Source organism: Trichosurus vulpecula, chromosome 8 (genome assembly GCF_011100635.1).
Source record: "Trichosurus vulpecula isolate mTriVul1 chromosome 8, mTriVul1.pri, whole genome shotgun sequence".
In the NCBI taxonomy this organism is placed as follows: domain Eukaryota; kingdom Metazoa; phylum Chordata; class Mammalia; order Diprotodontia; family Phalangeridae; genus Trichosurus; species Trichosurus vulpecula.
The window spans coordinates 178620996-178638981 of record NC_050580.1 but is presented as its reverse complement, the minus strand read 5'-3'; the positions used below and the strand labels follow the sequence as shown (position 1 = coordinate 178638981).

The 17986-nt window shown below is 38.1% G+C and overlaps 1 gene segment (V, D, J or C); it reads left to right on the top strand.

Moving 5' to 3' along the window:
• Positions 1–2092: 2092 nt before the first annotated feature.
• On the top strand, positions 2093–2638 carry LOC118829687. The segment is given in 2 exon segments: positions 2093–2153; positions 2283–2638. Coding segments are annotated over 2 exon segments (417 nt in total).
• The last annotated feature ends 15348 nt before the right edge of the window (positions 2639–17986 follow it).

Sequence of the window (17986 nt, the reverse complement as noted above, 5' to 3'; positions counted from 1 at the left end):
AGAGCAGATTTTCAAAGATTTCTGATGAAAATGCCACAACTGAATAAGGAACTTTGAAATACAAACACAAAAGTCCAGAGAAAACTAGAAAGATAAATTTATTTGAGAACTTGGAAGGAGTTGTATGATGCTGTGGTGCTGAAATTCTAATAGGAAAGATGAAATAAGTGTCTCTTCAAAACCTTAATATCTTCAAAGGGCATTGAGGGACTTAAATAAGAAAGAAGACCTAGTGGTGGATTGATTCCATTATGAGGACTTTAAGAGGAGGAAAAAGAAGAGAAAGAAAAATGATTGCTCCAGTATAGAAAGCAGGAGGAAGAAGATGGGACCTGCTGTTTCTCATAATTGGGTGTGTAAGAACATGGAAGAAAATGTGGGGGAGTGTGTGTCACATGAACTATTTTTGGAAATAAACCAAAGAGTGTTGAACACCCACAGTTTGGTGTAGAAATACATCAAACTGGACAGAGAAACAAGCAAGGATGGGCATGGGGGTTGTTAAAAGAGAACATAACACCGGGATAGAATATCTGCAAGCAAAAGAGACTTCCACATTCTAAAAAAGGAAATTATAGGAAAGGAGAAATAAAAGAAAATAAAAGTCTCTTTTAAGAGGGTGTCTTACAATGTCTTTTAGACATTTGGGGAGTGGCCGAACAAACCATGCTATACTGACATAATGAAATACCGTTCTGTAAGAAATGAAGAAAGAACTTCAGGAAATCTTGATCAGTGAGCAGAAACAAAAGAATAATTTATACAAGCAGAGCAATGTTGTAAAGAAAAAAAAACAACTTTGAAAGATTTAAGAATTCTAATCAAATTATTTTTGAAGAAATGAGGCCAGATGCATATGACAGAAGGTGGAGACAATGTGATACAGTAGAAAGAGCACTCGTTTCAAATCACATGTTCTGTGGCCAAATCCCGAGTCTGTTATTTTTTTACCCATATGATCTTAGGCAAGTCACTTCACATTTCTGGGACACCATTTCCTTATTTATAAAAGGAAGGGTTAGCATTGTCTAACATCTAAGTCTCCTTCTTGCACTAACTATTAAGATCTATGATAGCACAGAGTGGGATAGGAAAACTCATGAAAGATGCCAAAAAAGTTAATGAATAAGTGAGACAAAGTGTTAAGTAAGTAGACCAGTCCCAATCTCTATTCAATTTCTTTCCTTCCTATTCATCCTGATTATGTCCTTTCTGCTGGCCTTCCCTTGACCTCTTCATGATATAGTCTCCAATGCCACTGTCCTGCACTCTTAAGTTCCTTCCTTTTCCATTTTCTTCAATTCACATGCTTCATATTCCACATGTCAGCTATTGTATGTCACATCAGGACAAGACCATCTAGTCACTGTGCTAGAGAATCTAAATGTATATGAATAGTGTGCCCTATAACTCCTCCACATGGACAGCAGAGTGAGTGCATGAAAAAAAGATATTTAAGGAAGAAAAAGTGTTCTAGAACTCAAGCTCAAATGACACAAAACAGGCAGAAAATGATAGCAAATTTGAGGAGAGATGAGATAATGAAATGTAAGTGGAGGCAATCACTAAACCACTATGAGAGGAAGAGCTAAATTTGAGAATCTTCTTTCAAGAAAAGGACCAGGAAACATACTCTTGCTACAAATCAGACCTAAGGCCTGACAGGACACTTAGAAAAGTGAGTCAATAGTAATGCTTTTGTCTTCACCCCCAGTAACCACTCTACCTAATTGGAAATGAGGCCACATAGTTGAGTGTGATGACAGGTATCTTGAGGAATATTTCATAGCCATTCCTACACTCAACCACAAGAGAGCGATATTTCACAACACAAAAACCAACACAAAAACCACTAACTGTGGTTTTAATATGATGATATCTCTGTCTCTCTTCTGTTTTCCTCTTCTTTTCTCCAAACCGAAGACCCAGAGGGAGCCTGATATCACACACTAGAAAGACAATCTTAGAACCAAAAAGAACGTTTGTTTAAAATTAAGAACATCAAGAGTATTACCTGCTTTCTGTATCCTGGTAGAAGAGAACTTGGAAGACAACCGGATCTAGGGAAGGAAGTACTCACATCTACTTCCCCATGACTGGACCACCCATGATCTCTGCTTCTGCTTCAGTGATTGGGATCCTGTTGCTTTTTGGTGAGAAGAATGTCCCTGATCAAGTCAATGTCCATATTTTTCAGTTTAGTAGGATTTCTAACCTTTCTCTCTCTCTCAAACAAACAAATGGCTTATACATAGAGTGTAACCAATGTATTTGTTTTTCAGGAGGCACTTATGGAGATTCAGTGACCCAGACAGAAGGACCCATCATTCTCCCTGAGGGAACACCACTCATACTGAACTGCTCTTATCAGACCAGTGTAACAACACCTTACCTTTTCTGGTATATACAGTATCCCAATGAAGCTCTGAAGCTCTTCCTGAGAGAGACATCAGGGAAAGACCAGGAGAAAGACAACAATGGATTTTGGGCCAAAAAGATTAAGGAAAAATCTTTATTCCACCTGGAGAAAACTTCAGTGCAAATGGGAGATTCTGCTGTGTACTATTGTGTTCTGAGTGACACAGTGATGGTGACTGTAGGGGGAGCTGAACATAAACCCCGAGAGGCACAGGAGTGATCTTGAGTCTGGCCAGCTTTGGGAGAGGAGTTTTATTCTCTTTCCAAACAAACCCTACTGTGGGGACATGCCTTTGGAAAATAAATGAACTCTGTTGGCCCATAGCCACTGCTGTCGTTGAAACTAGAAAACAAGGGAGTAGAAGCCTATGGAATATCCTAAACCTCCATCTCTGGGACAGTTCTTACTCCCAAGCATGAGAACTTATTCTCTTGTTCTGGTGCTGGGTGTCCATATTTAGGAATTAATCATGAGAAAGATGTTCATTCTTCTTCATAAGCTATTGCATTTTAATTTGAAATTATAATCAATGTAGGTACAATTTAATTCACTAGTAGCCAAGTAAAATCACGGGACATTGAGGCTTATTGACTATTAGAGCTGAAATAGCCCATGAAATCCTTGCAGATAAAGAAAGTGAAGAGAACCAAGTTACCAAGTCAGGCAGAAATCACAGAAGCATAGAATTTTAGAGTTACCAAGGACTATAGTGGCCTAAGCCCTTACAATACATTCAACAAATGGTTATACAACATTTGCTTGTTAAAGTACAATGAGTGGGAATGTACCATCTCTTGAGGCACCCTATTTCCCTTTTGGAAGTTCTAGGTGTTAGAAATGTTTGTTTTATTTGTTTCCTGTTATTGACCCTTAAATTGGCCTCTATGTAAATTCTACCTGAGGAAGTTAGGTGGTAAAATGAATAGAGCATTGGGTTTAGAATCGAGAAGACTTCATAAATTCAAATCCGCCTCATATGCTTACTAGCTATGTAACTCTAGGAAAGTCCCTTAACCATGTTTTCTTCAGTTCTTCATCTGTAAAATAAGCTGGAGAAGGAAATGGAAAACCTCTCTAGCATCTCTGACAAGAAAATCTTAAATGGGGTCACTAAGCATCAGACACTTCCGAGAAACAACAATTTCTACCTGGTACTCTTAGCTCTGCCCTTGGGGTCAAACAGAAGAGTCTAATTTCTTTCTGATAGCTTTTCAATAATTGAAATCAGATATCATATTACCATTGAGTTTTCTCTTGTCCAGGCTAAATATTCCACACTTCCTTCAACTGATAATCAAATGTAATTTCTCAAGGTCCTTTGTCATCCTGTTTGCCCTCCTCAATACATTTTAAAGCTTGTCAATGTCCTTATTATTGTGACACAGAGAACTGAATAAAATACTACAAATAGAGTCTGAATAACATAGATTAGAGAAGGACTTTCACTTCTTTGTTCCTGGAACCTATTAATCTTGCAACATATTCCAACATCACATGACATTTTCAGCTCCCACTTCATAATGCTGAACAAGAACCAGTTTGAACCAAATTGCAAGAGTAGATTTTTTAATTTTTAGTATTAGCATTCATATCTTGAGAATTGACAAACTATAAATTTGGGCTTGATTTAGTGTTTTAGATAGAAACATATAGAAACTTAGGAAAATGATGGAGAATGTGTTTATAATGCAGATTAAATGATTAAACTTAAAAGTATATTGGGCTTCCCTTTTTTAAGAGCCAGTCATCAAATATCTAACAGCACATCCCTGCTGCTGACTCAGATTGAGATTGAAGCAAATTAAAATTTCTAGGTCTTCATCAGATAAATTTCTAACCATCACGTCTCTCCCATCCTATATGAATAAAGTTGAATTTTTGAACCCAAGTATAAAACTTCATATTTATACTTGTTGAATTTCCTCTTTTGGATTCATCCCAATGTTCTAATCTATCAAGATCATTTGGCATCCTGGATTCTAGTTTGCTTACTATCCCTCCCAGTTTTCTCCAGTCTGAAATTTCAGTGAAGATGCCATCTATAACTTTATCCAAGAGACTGATGAAAAAAAATTTTAACGGCCAAATACAGATATTTTTGTTATTCTAGTGAAGACTTCTCACCAAGTTTACAATGCATAATTTAACAACTACTTTTTGAGTCTGATAATTCAACTAGCTCTAAATCCAAATATTATTACCATATAGTTTATTTATCTTCATCTTTTCTATAAAAATTTTAAGAGATTCTTTATCAAAAGGTATGCTAAAATTTAGATCATTTATACCTAATGATCCCAGCTACCAGTTTAGGTACCCTATCAAGTAATGAAGTAAGGTTATCTTGCTATGATTCATATTTGGTGATATCATATTGGTTTTTAGGATCACTACTTTTGTTGCTAAATAGTTACTGATGATCTCTTTTAAGACTGATGCTAGAATTCCTCTAGGAATGTAAGTCAAGGTCCCTGTCAAAACTCTAAATTTCAGACTCTGTTCTCTTTCCTTGAAAATTGGAACAATAATCTAGTATAGTGATAATTTAGAGAAAATTAGAGGTAACAGAGACTATTTAATTGAAAAAAAAAACAGTCTGATAAGTAGTGGTCATTTATTTGGCATTGTAATCTTTGGCCAAAAGAGGGCAATGTTTCCAACAATTTCTTCTACCTATGTAGGTAGGTTACTTGTACAGATATAGTGTCTGGCTTGGCATATTTCTCTTGGAATCAGTTGTCACATATGCTCTATAACCAGAGTGATGCTGCACCTTGTTCAGGTCTTACTAGTTTCAGAGGCTCTTGGTGAAGGCAGAAAGCATTAAGAATCTCCTGGGAGCACATTAGTCAGCCTGTGGATGCTATTAACCTGTGAGTTTGGCTTTTTTCATTATTTCCTCACAGAGATTCCTACTGATTTGGAAGCTCCCTGCCAAGAGGGAAATATTTCCTCTTTATTCTTAGAAATGCTCCAATCAAGATCAGACGTGTATGTAAGCTACAGAAGCATTTATGATGCTTAGAGGGAGCTTCAGTAGCATGACAGGAACAGAAAAACAGACCATTGCCTTTATGAGAATGTACACATCTCGTGAGAGTCTCCTCTTCCTCTCTTTCTGAACAGGTTCAAATAGCTACCAATAGCAACAATGTCCCCAAGCATCTGGAGGGGGGGGGAAGCCTTTAAGATAATTTGCCATGCTTTTTATATACCTTACACTGATACGAAAAAAGTCCTGTTCTCTTGTTCATCTTAGCTAAGAACAGGGAAATGAAGAATTTGGAATGAAGAAATGGAGAAATGGAAATGTAGATGAAGTAGAAAAGATGAAGAAAAGGAAAAAGTAATTGCCCAATTGGATAAGAAAAGGCAACAAACAGTTTCTTGCTCATCATATTTTGCCTTCCCAGAGATTTGACCACCTCCTTGTATGCTGGGGTCATGCTATGTTCCCTGAACAGCACCCTGAACACAAACAACCTGGACTTGTAGATATATATTTGCTTTCATGAAACCCTCTGTAATAATAAGGAAACATTTTCTAAAGGGCTTTATCCACAAAAGAGAAATAAAAGAATCTCCAAATTCCAAGATGACTCTTTATTACTGTTAAAAATTCACCAGAAATCCAACAGAAATTCATTATCTTGCACCAAGGTTATCTCTCTTGACATAGAGAGGCCAGATATATTTTAGGAACCTTTCGATTCCCTTCTAAACTTCTTCCATTCAGATCGTGTGGAAACTTTAGTATCTAAGATTCTATAAGGTAGAGAAGTCTCAAAGCATGTGCAGTGTTAATTCATAAATTGATAGAAAAAGACACAACATATCTAAGCCAACAGAAATGCAACTTTCATCTTCTCTCAAGTCCAATTGATTGCCTCCATAGTAAAACCGTTCTACTTTTCCCTATCAGATCAGATCTATCACCTTAAACTCTCACAGTGCTTACAGCTCTTCACAGTTGAACTTTGCCCTAGAAGATAAAGCTTTTCCACATTCTAGTGGACCATATCTCCAACTTGACCTGTATTAGAATGTGTCTCTGAGAATAATTTTCATAGCTCAAAAGAACACATTTCCATTACTTTTAAGCCTTCTTTTTCACACTGTCCCCTAAACCAAATCTTAAAGTCTGTGTTTGTAGAGGAGGAATGTAAACCCATGCCTTACTGGCTCAGAGGCCTACTCTATCCACTACCTAGTGCTACTTTGATTGCATGTACATTTTAAAACCAATATCTGTGATTCCATAAGTATAGGTATTCCTTTACCATTGCAAATTACAGACCCTTTAGCAGTGCCTAAGGAGATACACGAAAGAAAAACAAAAACATTTGTTCTTATTCTCAGGTCTCTTGTGACTATCAAACACAAGCCCATATCCACCTAGCCAAACCCTTCAAAACACAAGTGAAATTATCTAAAACAATCAAAATATACCTTAAGAAATTCAAAATAAGGCAGAAGGGGGTGACACACTTCTGTAGTAACTGTTTCTGGTGAGGCTGGGGCTGGGAGTTTGAGTTTGGGAGTCTTGAGTTACAATAGGGTTAAAATCATTCAAGTGTCTGACCTAAGTCCAACATTAATATGGTGAGTTCCTCAGGGTAGAGATCCACCAGGCTGTCTAAGGAGGGGAAAAGTGGCCCAGGTCAGAAAAATAAATCTTCTGTGCTAATCAGTATTTGACCATGAGTAGTCTCTGTGCTCCCAGCCTGAGCAAGGTAAAGAGATCCAATCTCAGGCAGATTATAAGAGAGAGAGAGAGAGAGAGAGAGAGAGAGAGAGAGAGAGAGAGAGAGAGGGAGGGAGAGAGAGAATTTAGATGAATAAATAAATATGAAGGAATGAATGAATGAATATTCAGGTCCTCCTGACTCCAAGTCTGGCACCCTATCCACTGTACCACCTAGCTGCCCCTAAATTCCAATAGTACTACCAATTCTAGTTCCTCAATGTATCTCCTACTCCTGGCACAACTCTAGAATATCTCTGGTTACATGCTTTTTGGATTAGTACAATAGCTTTCAAGTGCCTTGAACCTCTACTTCTTCCTCCCTCCAAACCACCTTAATGTCAAAACTACCTTAATTATACCTAGTTCTGTTATTGTCACTCCAGCTTAAAAGCACACAGTCATTTCCTTTTGCCCATCAAGTAAAATTCTCACTCCTTTTTCGTGGTGCTAGAGGGCTAACAAAAGTTGGCACCACATTGTGTTTTAAACTTTGTCTCCAAATAATATCCTCCATTTATTCTACACTCCGGGCAACCTGAACTATTTCCTACACCTGACTCTAATTTCCCTGACTTGGTACCTCTTGCCATTTATTCTCTGGTGCTCCTCCTCCCCATCCTGTTTCACCTAATGAATTCCTACCTGTCATTTAAATTCTGACTCAAATGACACCTATTCAATAAAACCTTCTGCAAGCTCCCTAGTCTGTATTATAGAAGTTTGTGCATGAGCCATATCCAATTACTCGCCTCTAAACTCTATTAGAACACGGGAAAACATCTTATCTAAACATTGTATCTTCACCACCACCACCCCCACCTAACAAGAGGAGTGGTTTTTAAATGTTTGTTGAATTAAATTGAACTTGAGATCAGATACCTAGATAACAGACACACAAACACACACCATATCTAATTCATCACAAGCCCCCTTTCTAAATATCGATACCCAAGTGAATTATTTTAACTGTATCCTTGTTCATCTGCTTCATTTTCGGATTCCAAACCGTGAATAGAAGGCTCATCATACATCCATGGGCTGTTGAAAATGAAAAAGAAAAACTGACCCTTTCATTCTCCTCAACATGCCGAGATGAAGCAAGCAAATTCATCCTTGTCTAAAGGGCAAGAATTCTGTTTCAACTAAATCACAAACCATGTACTTTCTGAATACCTTGGCTGACACTTCCAACATACACAACTGAGAGAAAAATATAATTCTTGGGTGAAAACTGAAGAAAGCTAAAGAAAACAGAATCGACTGCTAAATGTTTTTTAATTTGGTGCCACTGGGTAAGTGTTTGTTAAAAAAAAATAATAGTCGATAGGTATAAAGAGTTGCCAAGACCTAGTTACTACTTTGCCTAGAGAGATTGGAGAGACTAGCCCAAGTCATCCAGGAAACAAGTGTAACTGGGCTGAGAGAAGCCTCCTCAAAGGGAAGTCCATTCGATGCTATCAGGAGATGCTCTTGGGGACTTCCCTAGGGATTCTTTGAATGAAAATGGCTTATAAATTTAGAGGGTGTCCTGATTCAGTAAGAGGTAATCTGACTGGGATAGTCCCTCACAAAAGGCAGATTTCACACCATCCCTGTGTTCTGTTCAGTGAGAAACCCATCTTGTGCCAAAGCCTAGGCACTATCCGTTGATGATGAATGATGATAAGATGGAGAAGACTCAGTACAAAGAAACGATGAGAAAATCGACCATCACTCTGAGGATGAGATTCCATGATGTCTTCTTCCACTATCTTCCTCAAAAGGAGGAACATTCAATTTCTCAAGAAACTGAGGCTCTAATCTCTAAGAGTACCTCCCCAGTGGCCCAAAGTTTGCCAAGCGACAAGACCAGTTTACAACAGACAGGCTAGAGACCATAAAAAACAAAACAAACCAAAAACCAAAAACAAAAAAACCCCTATTCTTTGAATGACATGAACCAGAGTTAGGTAAATGAAAATTCCAAAGAAATTTATAGTCAATTTGATGGGAGAATGCAGTATAGCCACAGGCACATCATTGTCCTTCTCCCTGGCCAGAGATTGAGTCTCTTTCTACGCCAGAGAACCTTTGTATACTAGCCTGGCATCTATCTGTAGGGTAAGGTAAGTTTAAAATTTTTTTCCCAGAATGGGATGGGAAAGCAGCAAAGATCAAAGGAAGCATTAGAAAAACCTTGCAGTAATGGAACATAAACAGTTGCCAATCTGTTTCCCACAGAAGCCACACATCCTGTTCTGGGCCAACCACATCATTCATCTCCAGTGAATCTGCATCAGAACTTGTCACTTGGAACATGACTTAACCCCAAGATTCAGAGAAGACCAGGAGAGATTCGCACATAGGAAGAACTGCCAGTATGCTGCTCCCCAGCTTGCTCTGGCCTCTCACAGCCTTCATCTGCCTGGGTAAGGACTAAGACATGGCAACCAAGCCACCTCACAAGGATCCAGGGACTGGGGAGGTGAGCAACTGCTGGGGTGGGTCATAGGCTTTGGACTGGTAAGCAGTTGGAGGAGCAGGGAGAATGTTATGATCCCTTCTGCTCATTTCCAGTGCCTTAAAACTAAACTTTGTCTATCTGTGATCATCTTCCATGAGCCATATCAAAGGATGTGCCCTGTTCTTTTTTTTTCTTATGCAGGACGGAGCACTGCCCAAACAGTCATTCAGAGTCCACCAGCAGTTTCTATTCAAGAGATGGAAGCTGTGACCCTGGAGTGTGTGTATACTACCAGTGCTACAAAGTATTATTTATTCTGGTACAGACAATCTCCCAATGGGAAGCTTATTTATATCATTCGTCAATATTCTGAAGACAGGAATCAAATAGAAGATCGATATTCTGTGAATTTCCGCAAAGAAGCCAAATCCATCAGCCTCAAGATCTCATCCTCACAACTAGAAGATTCAGGGATGTATTTCTGTGTCTTCAGTTCCCACGGTGAATTAATTGGTGGAAAAAGCTATGCATAAACCCCAAACATCAACATGAGCCACTTCTCTTCACCTGCACCCCCATTAGAGCAGCTCAGAGAAGAGCCATAAGTAAACCACAGAGCAGAAGTAGATGGGAAAGATGAGGCTTTAGGTGGGCACAGTGGTGGAGTGTGAAAAGAACACTGTTGACAGCATTCTAGGAAAACCACTCCCACAATCCACTGTCTAGTCCCCTAAGGATGATTATTTAATAAAGATATTTAGTAAAATACTAAAACAAGTTAAATGCCTACTGCCTGTGGTGGCTAGGTCCAAATAGTTTGGTTTTGCAGAAGGCACATATGGATACAGCAGACTCCTCCAGATCTGTGTATTGGGTTGACTCTTGAGATTTATGGGCTTTCACTGGACTTATTCCTCTCTAGGCTTCCTTCCTCCATATCAGGAGTCAGCTAAATGTTTCATTGTATGACACATTAGATCTAGAGTCAGGAAGACCCAAGTTCAGATTTGGCCTCAGACGTGTATAAGCTGTGTGACCTTAGGCAAGTCACCTAACTTTTCCCTACCTCAATTTAGCTAGGTGTCACAGTGGCTAGAGTGCTGGGTCTGGAGCTAGGAAGCCTCATCTTTCTGAGTTCAAAACTGACTTTATACACTTAGCTGTGTGGCCTTCAGCAAGTCACTTAACCCTGTTTGCCTCAGTTTACAGTCATCTGTAAAATGAGCTGGAGAAAGAAATGGAAAACCACTCTAGCATCTCTGACAAGAAAATCTTAAATGGGGTCACTAAGCATCAGACACTTCCAAGAAACAGCAAATTCTGCCTGGTACTCTTGGTTCTGCCCTTGGGGTCAAACAGAAAAGTCTAACTTCTTTCTGATAGCTTTTCAATAATTGAAATCAGATATCATATTACCATTGAGTTTTCTCTTATCCAGGCTAAATATTCCACACTTCCTTCAACTGATAATCAAATGTAATTTCTCAAGGTCCTTTGTCATCTTGTTTGCCCTCCTCAATACATCTTAAAGCTTGTCAATGTCCTTATTATTGTGACACAGAGAACTGAATAAAATACTACAAATAGAGTCTGAATAACATAGGTTACAGAAGGACTATCACTTCTTTGTTCCTGGAACCTATTTATCTTGCAACATATTCCAACATCACATGACATTTTTAGCTTCAACCTCATAGTGCCGAACAGGAGTCAGTTTGAACCAAATTGCAAGAGTAGATTGTTAAATATTTAGTATTAGCATTCATATCTTGAGAATTGACAAGCTATAAATTTGGGCTTGATTTAGTGTTTCAGATAGACACATACAGACACTTAGGAAAATGATGGAGAATGTGTTAATGATACAGATTAAATGATGAGACTTAAAAGTATATTGGGCTTCCCTTTTTTAAGAGCCAGTTGTTAAATATCTAACAGCACATCCCTGCTGCTGACTCAGATTGAGTTTGGAGCAAATTAAAATTTCTAGGTCTTCATCAGATAAACTTCTAACCATCATGTCTCTCCCATGCTATATGAATAAAGTTGAATTTTTGAACCCAAGTTTAAAACTTTATATTTCTACTTATTGAATTTCCTCTTTTGGATTCATCCCAATGTTCTAATCTATCAAAATCATTTGGCAACCTGGATTCTAGTTTGCTAACTATCCCTCCCAGTTTTCTCCAGGCTGAAATTTCAGTGAAGATGCCATCTATAACTTTATCCAAGAGACTGATGAAAAAAATTTTAATGGCCAAATACAGACCTTTTAGTTATTCCAGTGAAGACCTCTCACCAAGTTTACAATGCATAATTTAACAACTATTTTTTGAGTCTGATAATTCAACTAGCTCTAAATCCAAATATTATTACTATATAGTTCCTTTATCTTCATCTTTTCTACAAAAATTTTAAGAGATTTTTCATCAAAAGGTGTGCTAAAATTTAGATAATCTATACCTAATGACTCCAGTTTAGGTACCCTATCAAATAGTGAAGTAAGATTATCTTGCTATGATCCATATTTGGTGATGTCATACTGGTTTTCAGGATCACTACTTTTGTTGCTAAATATTCGCTGACCATCTCTTTTAAGACTGACTCTAGAATTTCTCCAGGAATGTAAGTCAAGGTTCCTGTCAAAACTCTAATTTTCAGACTCTGTTCTCTTTCCTTGAAAATTGGAACAATAATCTAGTACTGACTAAGAAATAGTGGTGGATCAGTGAAATAGATTAGGTACACAATGCACATGAGTAAATGACCATAGATCTAGTGTTTGATAAAAGCAAAGATCCAGGCTTTTGACTATCTGACGAAAACTGCTAGTAAAACTAGACAGCAATTTTGTGGAAGTTAGGTATAGACCTTCATTTCAGACCATACACCAAGATAAGATCAAAATGGTTAAATAATTTAGACATACAGGGTGATATCATAAGCAAATTAAAGGAGCATAGAATATCTTATCCATCAAATCTATCAATAAGGGTTAGAATTTATGATGAAATGAGTTAGAGAGCATTAAAGGATGTGAAATAGATAATTTTGATTGCATTAAATAGTTTTTATACAAACAAAACCAATACATCCAAGATTAGAAGAATAGCAGAAAACTCTGTGTGTGGGAGGGCAGGGGATTACAACAAATTTCTCTGGTAAAGGTCTCATTTCTCAAATATATAGAGAACTGAGTGAAGTTTATAAGTATATTCCCAATTGGTGAATGGCCAAAGGATATGAATAGACAGTTTTCAGAAGAAGAAATTAAAGCTATCTATAGTCATATGAAAAAATGCTCTAAATCATGATTGATTAGAGAAAGGCAAATTAAAACACCTTTGAGATATCATCTCACACCTATCAGATTGGCTAAAATGATAGAAGGGGAAAATGACAAATATTAGGATACTAATACTCTTTTGGTGGAGTTGTGAACCAATCCAACCACTCTGGAGAGCAATTTGGAACCATGCCCAAAGGGCTATAAAACTCTGCATATCCTTTGACCCAGCAATGCCACTGCTAGGTCCATATCCCAAAGAAATCAAAGAAAAGGGAAAAGAACCTAAATTTACAAAAATATTTGTAGCATCTCTTCTTGTGGTGGCAAAGAATTGAACATTGAGGGGATGTCCATCAATTAGGGAAGGGCTGAACAAGTTGATGTATATGATTGTGATGGAATACTGTTGTGCTATAAGAAATGATGAGCAGGATGTTTTCAGAAAAACCTAGAAAGACTTACATGAACTGATGCAAAGTAAAGTGAGCAGAACCGGAGAACACTGTACACGATAACAGCACGATGATCAACTGTGAATGACAACTATTCCCAGCAACAGGGCAATCTAAGACAATTCCAAAGGACTTATGATGAAAAACATTATCCACCTCCAGAGAAAGAACTGATGGAACCTGAATGCAGATTGAAACATACCAAAAAAAAACCAAAACCAACCTTTATTTTTCTTGAGTTTTTTTGTCTGTTTTCTTTCACAACATGACTGATATGGAAATATGTTTTGCATGATTGCACATATATAACCTTTACTAAATAGCTTGCCTTCCCAACTAGATTGGGGGAGGGGAGGAGTAGAGAGGGAAGGAGAGAATTTGGACCTCAAAGCTGAATTTTTACATGCAATTGGGAAAATAATTTTTTTTAAAGAGAAAACTGGAATAATATTTAACCTTCTCCAGCATTTTGGTTCCTCTCTCTTTTTTCATTATCTCTCAAATATTGCTGACAGTGACTCAGCAAACACATCTACCAATTCCTGCAGCACCTGACGATATAGGTCATTTAGACCACAGAACTCACATCCATCAAGGTCAACTAGATTCTTTCCTACCACCAATAACTTAGTGATAATTTAGAGATAATTAGAGGTAACAGAGATTATTTAATTGAAAAAAGAAGTCTGATAAGTAGTGGTCATTTATTTGGCATTTTAATCTTTGGCCAAAAGAGGGCACCGTTTCCAACAATTTCTTCTACCTATGTCGGTAGGTTACTTGGACAGATTTAGTCTCTGGCTTGGCAAATTTCTCTTGGAATCAGTTGTCACATACGCTATATAACCAGAGTGATGCTGCACCTCATTCAGGTCTTACTAGTTTCAGAGGCTCTTGCTGAAGGCAGAAAGCATTAAACCTCCTGGGAGCCCATTAGTCAGCCCATGGATGCTATTAACCTTTGACTTTGGCTTTTTTCATTATTTCCTCACAGAGAGTCCTACTGGTTTGGAAGCTCCCTGCCAAGAGGGAAATATTTACTCTTTATTTTTAGAAATGCTCCAATCAAGATCAGACATGTATGTAAGCCGCAGAAGCATTTATGATACTTAGAGGGAGCCTCAGTAGCATGACCAGGACAGAAAAATAGAGCATTGCATTTGTGAGAATGTACACATCTCATGAGAGTCTCCTCTTTCTCTCCCTCTCTGAACAGGTCCAAACAGCTACTGATTGCAACAAAGTCCCCAAGAATCTGGAGGGGGGGGGAAGCCTTTAAGATAATTTCCCTAGTTTTTTATATAGCTTACACTGATACGAGAAAAGTCTTGTTCTCTTGTTCATCTTAGCTAAGAACAGGGAAATGAAGAATTTGGAATGAAGAAATGGAGAAATGAAAATGTAGATGAAGAAGAAAAAATGAAGAAATGGAAAATGCAATTGCCCAATTGAATAAGAAAAGGCAACAAACAGTTTCTTGCTCAACATATTTTGCCTTCCCAGAGATTTGACCACCTCCTTGTATGCTGGGGTCATGCTATGTTCCCTGAACAGCACCCAGAACACAAACTACATGGACTTGTAGATATATATTTCCTTTCATGGGACCCTCTGTAATAATAAGGAAACATTTTCTAAAGGGCTTTATCCACAAAAGAGAAATAAAAGAATCTCCAAATTCCAACATGACTCTTTATTACTGTTAAAAATTCACCAGAAATCCAACAGAAATTCATTATCTTGTGCCAAGGTTATCTCTCTTGACATAAAGAGGCCAGATATATTTTAGGAACCTTTTGATTCTCTTCTAAACTTCTTCCATTCAGATGACGTGGAAACTTTAGTATCTAAGATTCTATAAGGTAGACAAGTCTCAAAGCATGTGCAGTGTTAATTCATAAATTGATAGAAAAAGACACAACATACCTAAGCCAGCAGAAATGCAACTTTCATCTTCTCTCAGGTCCAATTGATTGCCTCCATAGTAAAACCGTTCTACATTTCTCCATCAGATCAGATCTATCATCTTAAACTCTCACAATCCTTACAGCTCTTCACAGTTGAACTTTGCCCTAGAAGATGAAGTTTTTCCACATTTTCAGTGGACCATATCTCCAACTTGACCAGTATTAGAATGTGTCTCTGAGAATAACTTTCATAGCTCAAAAGAATAAATCTCCATTACCTTTAAGCCTTTTTCACATTGTCCCCTAACCCAAACCTTAGAGTCTATGTTTGTAGAGGAGGAATGTAAACTCATGCCTTACTGGCTCTGAGGCCAACTCTATTCACTGCCTTGTGCTACTTTGATTGCATGTACATTTTAAAGCCAATATCTTTGATTCCATGAGTATAGGTATTCCTTCACCATTACAAATTACAGACCCTTTAGCAGTGCCTAAGGAGATACACGAAAGAAAAACAAAAACATTTGTTCCTATTCTCAGGTCTCTTATGACTATCAAACACAAGCCCATATCCACCCAGCCAAACCCTTCAAAACACAAGTGAAATTATCTAAAACAATAAAAATATACCTTAAGAAATTCAAAATAAGGCAGAAGGGGGTGACACACTTCTGTAGTAACTGTTTCTGGTGAGGCTGGGGCTGGGAGTTTGAGTTTGGGAGTCTTGAATTACAGTAGGGCTAAAATCATTCAAGTGTCTGACCTAAGTCCAACATTAATATGGTGAGTTCCTCAGGGTAGAGATCCACCAGGCTGTCTAAGGAGGGGAAAAGTGGCCCAGGTCAGAAAAATAAATCTTCTATGCTAATCAGTATTTGACCATGAGTAGTCTCTGTGCTCCCAGCCTGAGCAAGGTAAAGAGATCCAATCTCAGGCAGATTATGAGAGAGAGAGAGAGAGAGAGAGAGAGAGAGAGAGAGAGAGAGAGAGAGAGAGAGAGAGAGAGAGAGAGAGAGAGAGAGAGAATATAGATGAATAAATAAATATGAAGGAATGAATGAATGAATATTCAGGTCCTCCTGACTCCAAGTCTGGCACCCTATCCACTGTACCACCTAGCTGCCCCTAAATTCCAATAGTACTACCAATTCTAGTTCCTCAATGTATCTCCTACTCCTGGCACAACTCTAGAATATCTCTAGTTACATGCTTTTTGGATTAGTACAATAGCTTTCAAGTGCCTTGAACCTCTACTTCTTCCTCCCTCCAAACCACCTTAATGTCAAAACTACCTTAATTATACCTAGTTCTGTTATTGTCACTCCAGCTTAAAAGCACACAGTCATTTCCTTTTGCCCATCAAGTAAAATTCTCACTCCTTTTTCGTGGTGCTAGAGGGCTAACAAAAGTTGGCACCACATTGTGTTTTAAACTTTGTCTCCAAATAATATCCTCCATTTATTCTACACTCCGGGCAACCTGAACTATTTCCTACACCTGACTCTAATTTCCCTGACTTGGTACCTCTTGCCATTTATTCTCTGGTGCTCCTCCTCCCCATCCTGTTTCACCTAATGAATTCCTACCTATCCTTTAAATGACACCTATTCAATCAATAAAACCTTCTGCAAGCTCCCTAGTCTGTATTATAGAAGTTTGTGCATGAGCCATATCCAATTACTCGCCTCTAAACTCTATTAGAACACGGGAAAACATCTTATATAAACATTGTATCTCCACCCCCTCTCCCCTCTCCACCTAACAGGAGGAGTGGTTTTAAAATGTTTGTTGAATTAAATTGAACTTGAGATCAGATAACAGACACACAAACACACACCATATCTAATTCATCAAAAGCCCCCTTTCTAAATATCAAGACCCAAGTGAATTATTTTAACTGTATCCTTGTTCATCTGCTTCATCTTCTGATTCCAAACCTTGAATAGAAGGCTCGTCATACATCTATGGGCCGTTGAAAATGAAAAAGAAAAACTGACCCTTTCATTCTCCTCAACGTGCCCAGATGAAGCAAGCAAATTCATCCTTGTCTAAAGGGCAAGAATTCTGTTTCAACTAAATCGTAAACCATGTACTTTCTGAATACTTGGGTGACACTTCCAACATACACAACTGAGAGAAAAATACAATTCTTGGGTGAAAACTGAAGAAAGTTAAAGAAAACAGAATCAATTGCTAAATGTTTTTTAATTTGGTGCCACTGGGTAAGTGTTTGTTAAAATAATAATAATAATCGATAGGTATAAAGAGTTGCCAAGGCCTAGTTACTACTTTGCCTAGAGAGATTGGAGAGACTAGCCCAAGTCATCCAGGAAATGAGTGTAACTGGGCTGAGAGAAGCCTCCTCAAAGGGAAGTCCATTCAGTGCTATCAGGAGATGCTCCTGGGGACTTCCCTAGGGATGCTTTGAATGAAAATGGCTTATAAATTTAGAGGGTATCCTGATTCAGTAAGACGTAATCTGACTGGGATAGTCCCTCACAAAAGGCAAATGTCACGCCATCCCTGTGTTCTGCTCAGCGACAACCCCATCTTGTGCCAAAGCCTAGGCACTATCCGTTGATGATGAATGATGATAAGATGGAGAAGACTCAGTACAAAGAAACGATGAGAAAATCGACCATCACTCTGAGGATGAGATTCCATGATGTCTTCTTCCACTATCTTCCTCAAAAGGAGGAACATTCAATTTCTCAAGAAACAGAGGCTTT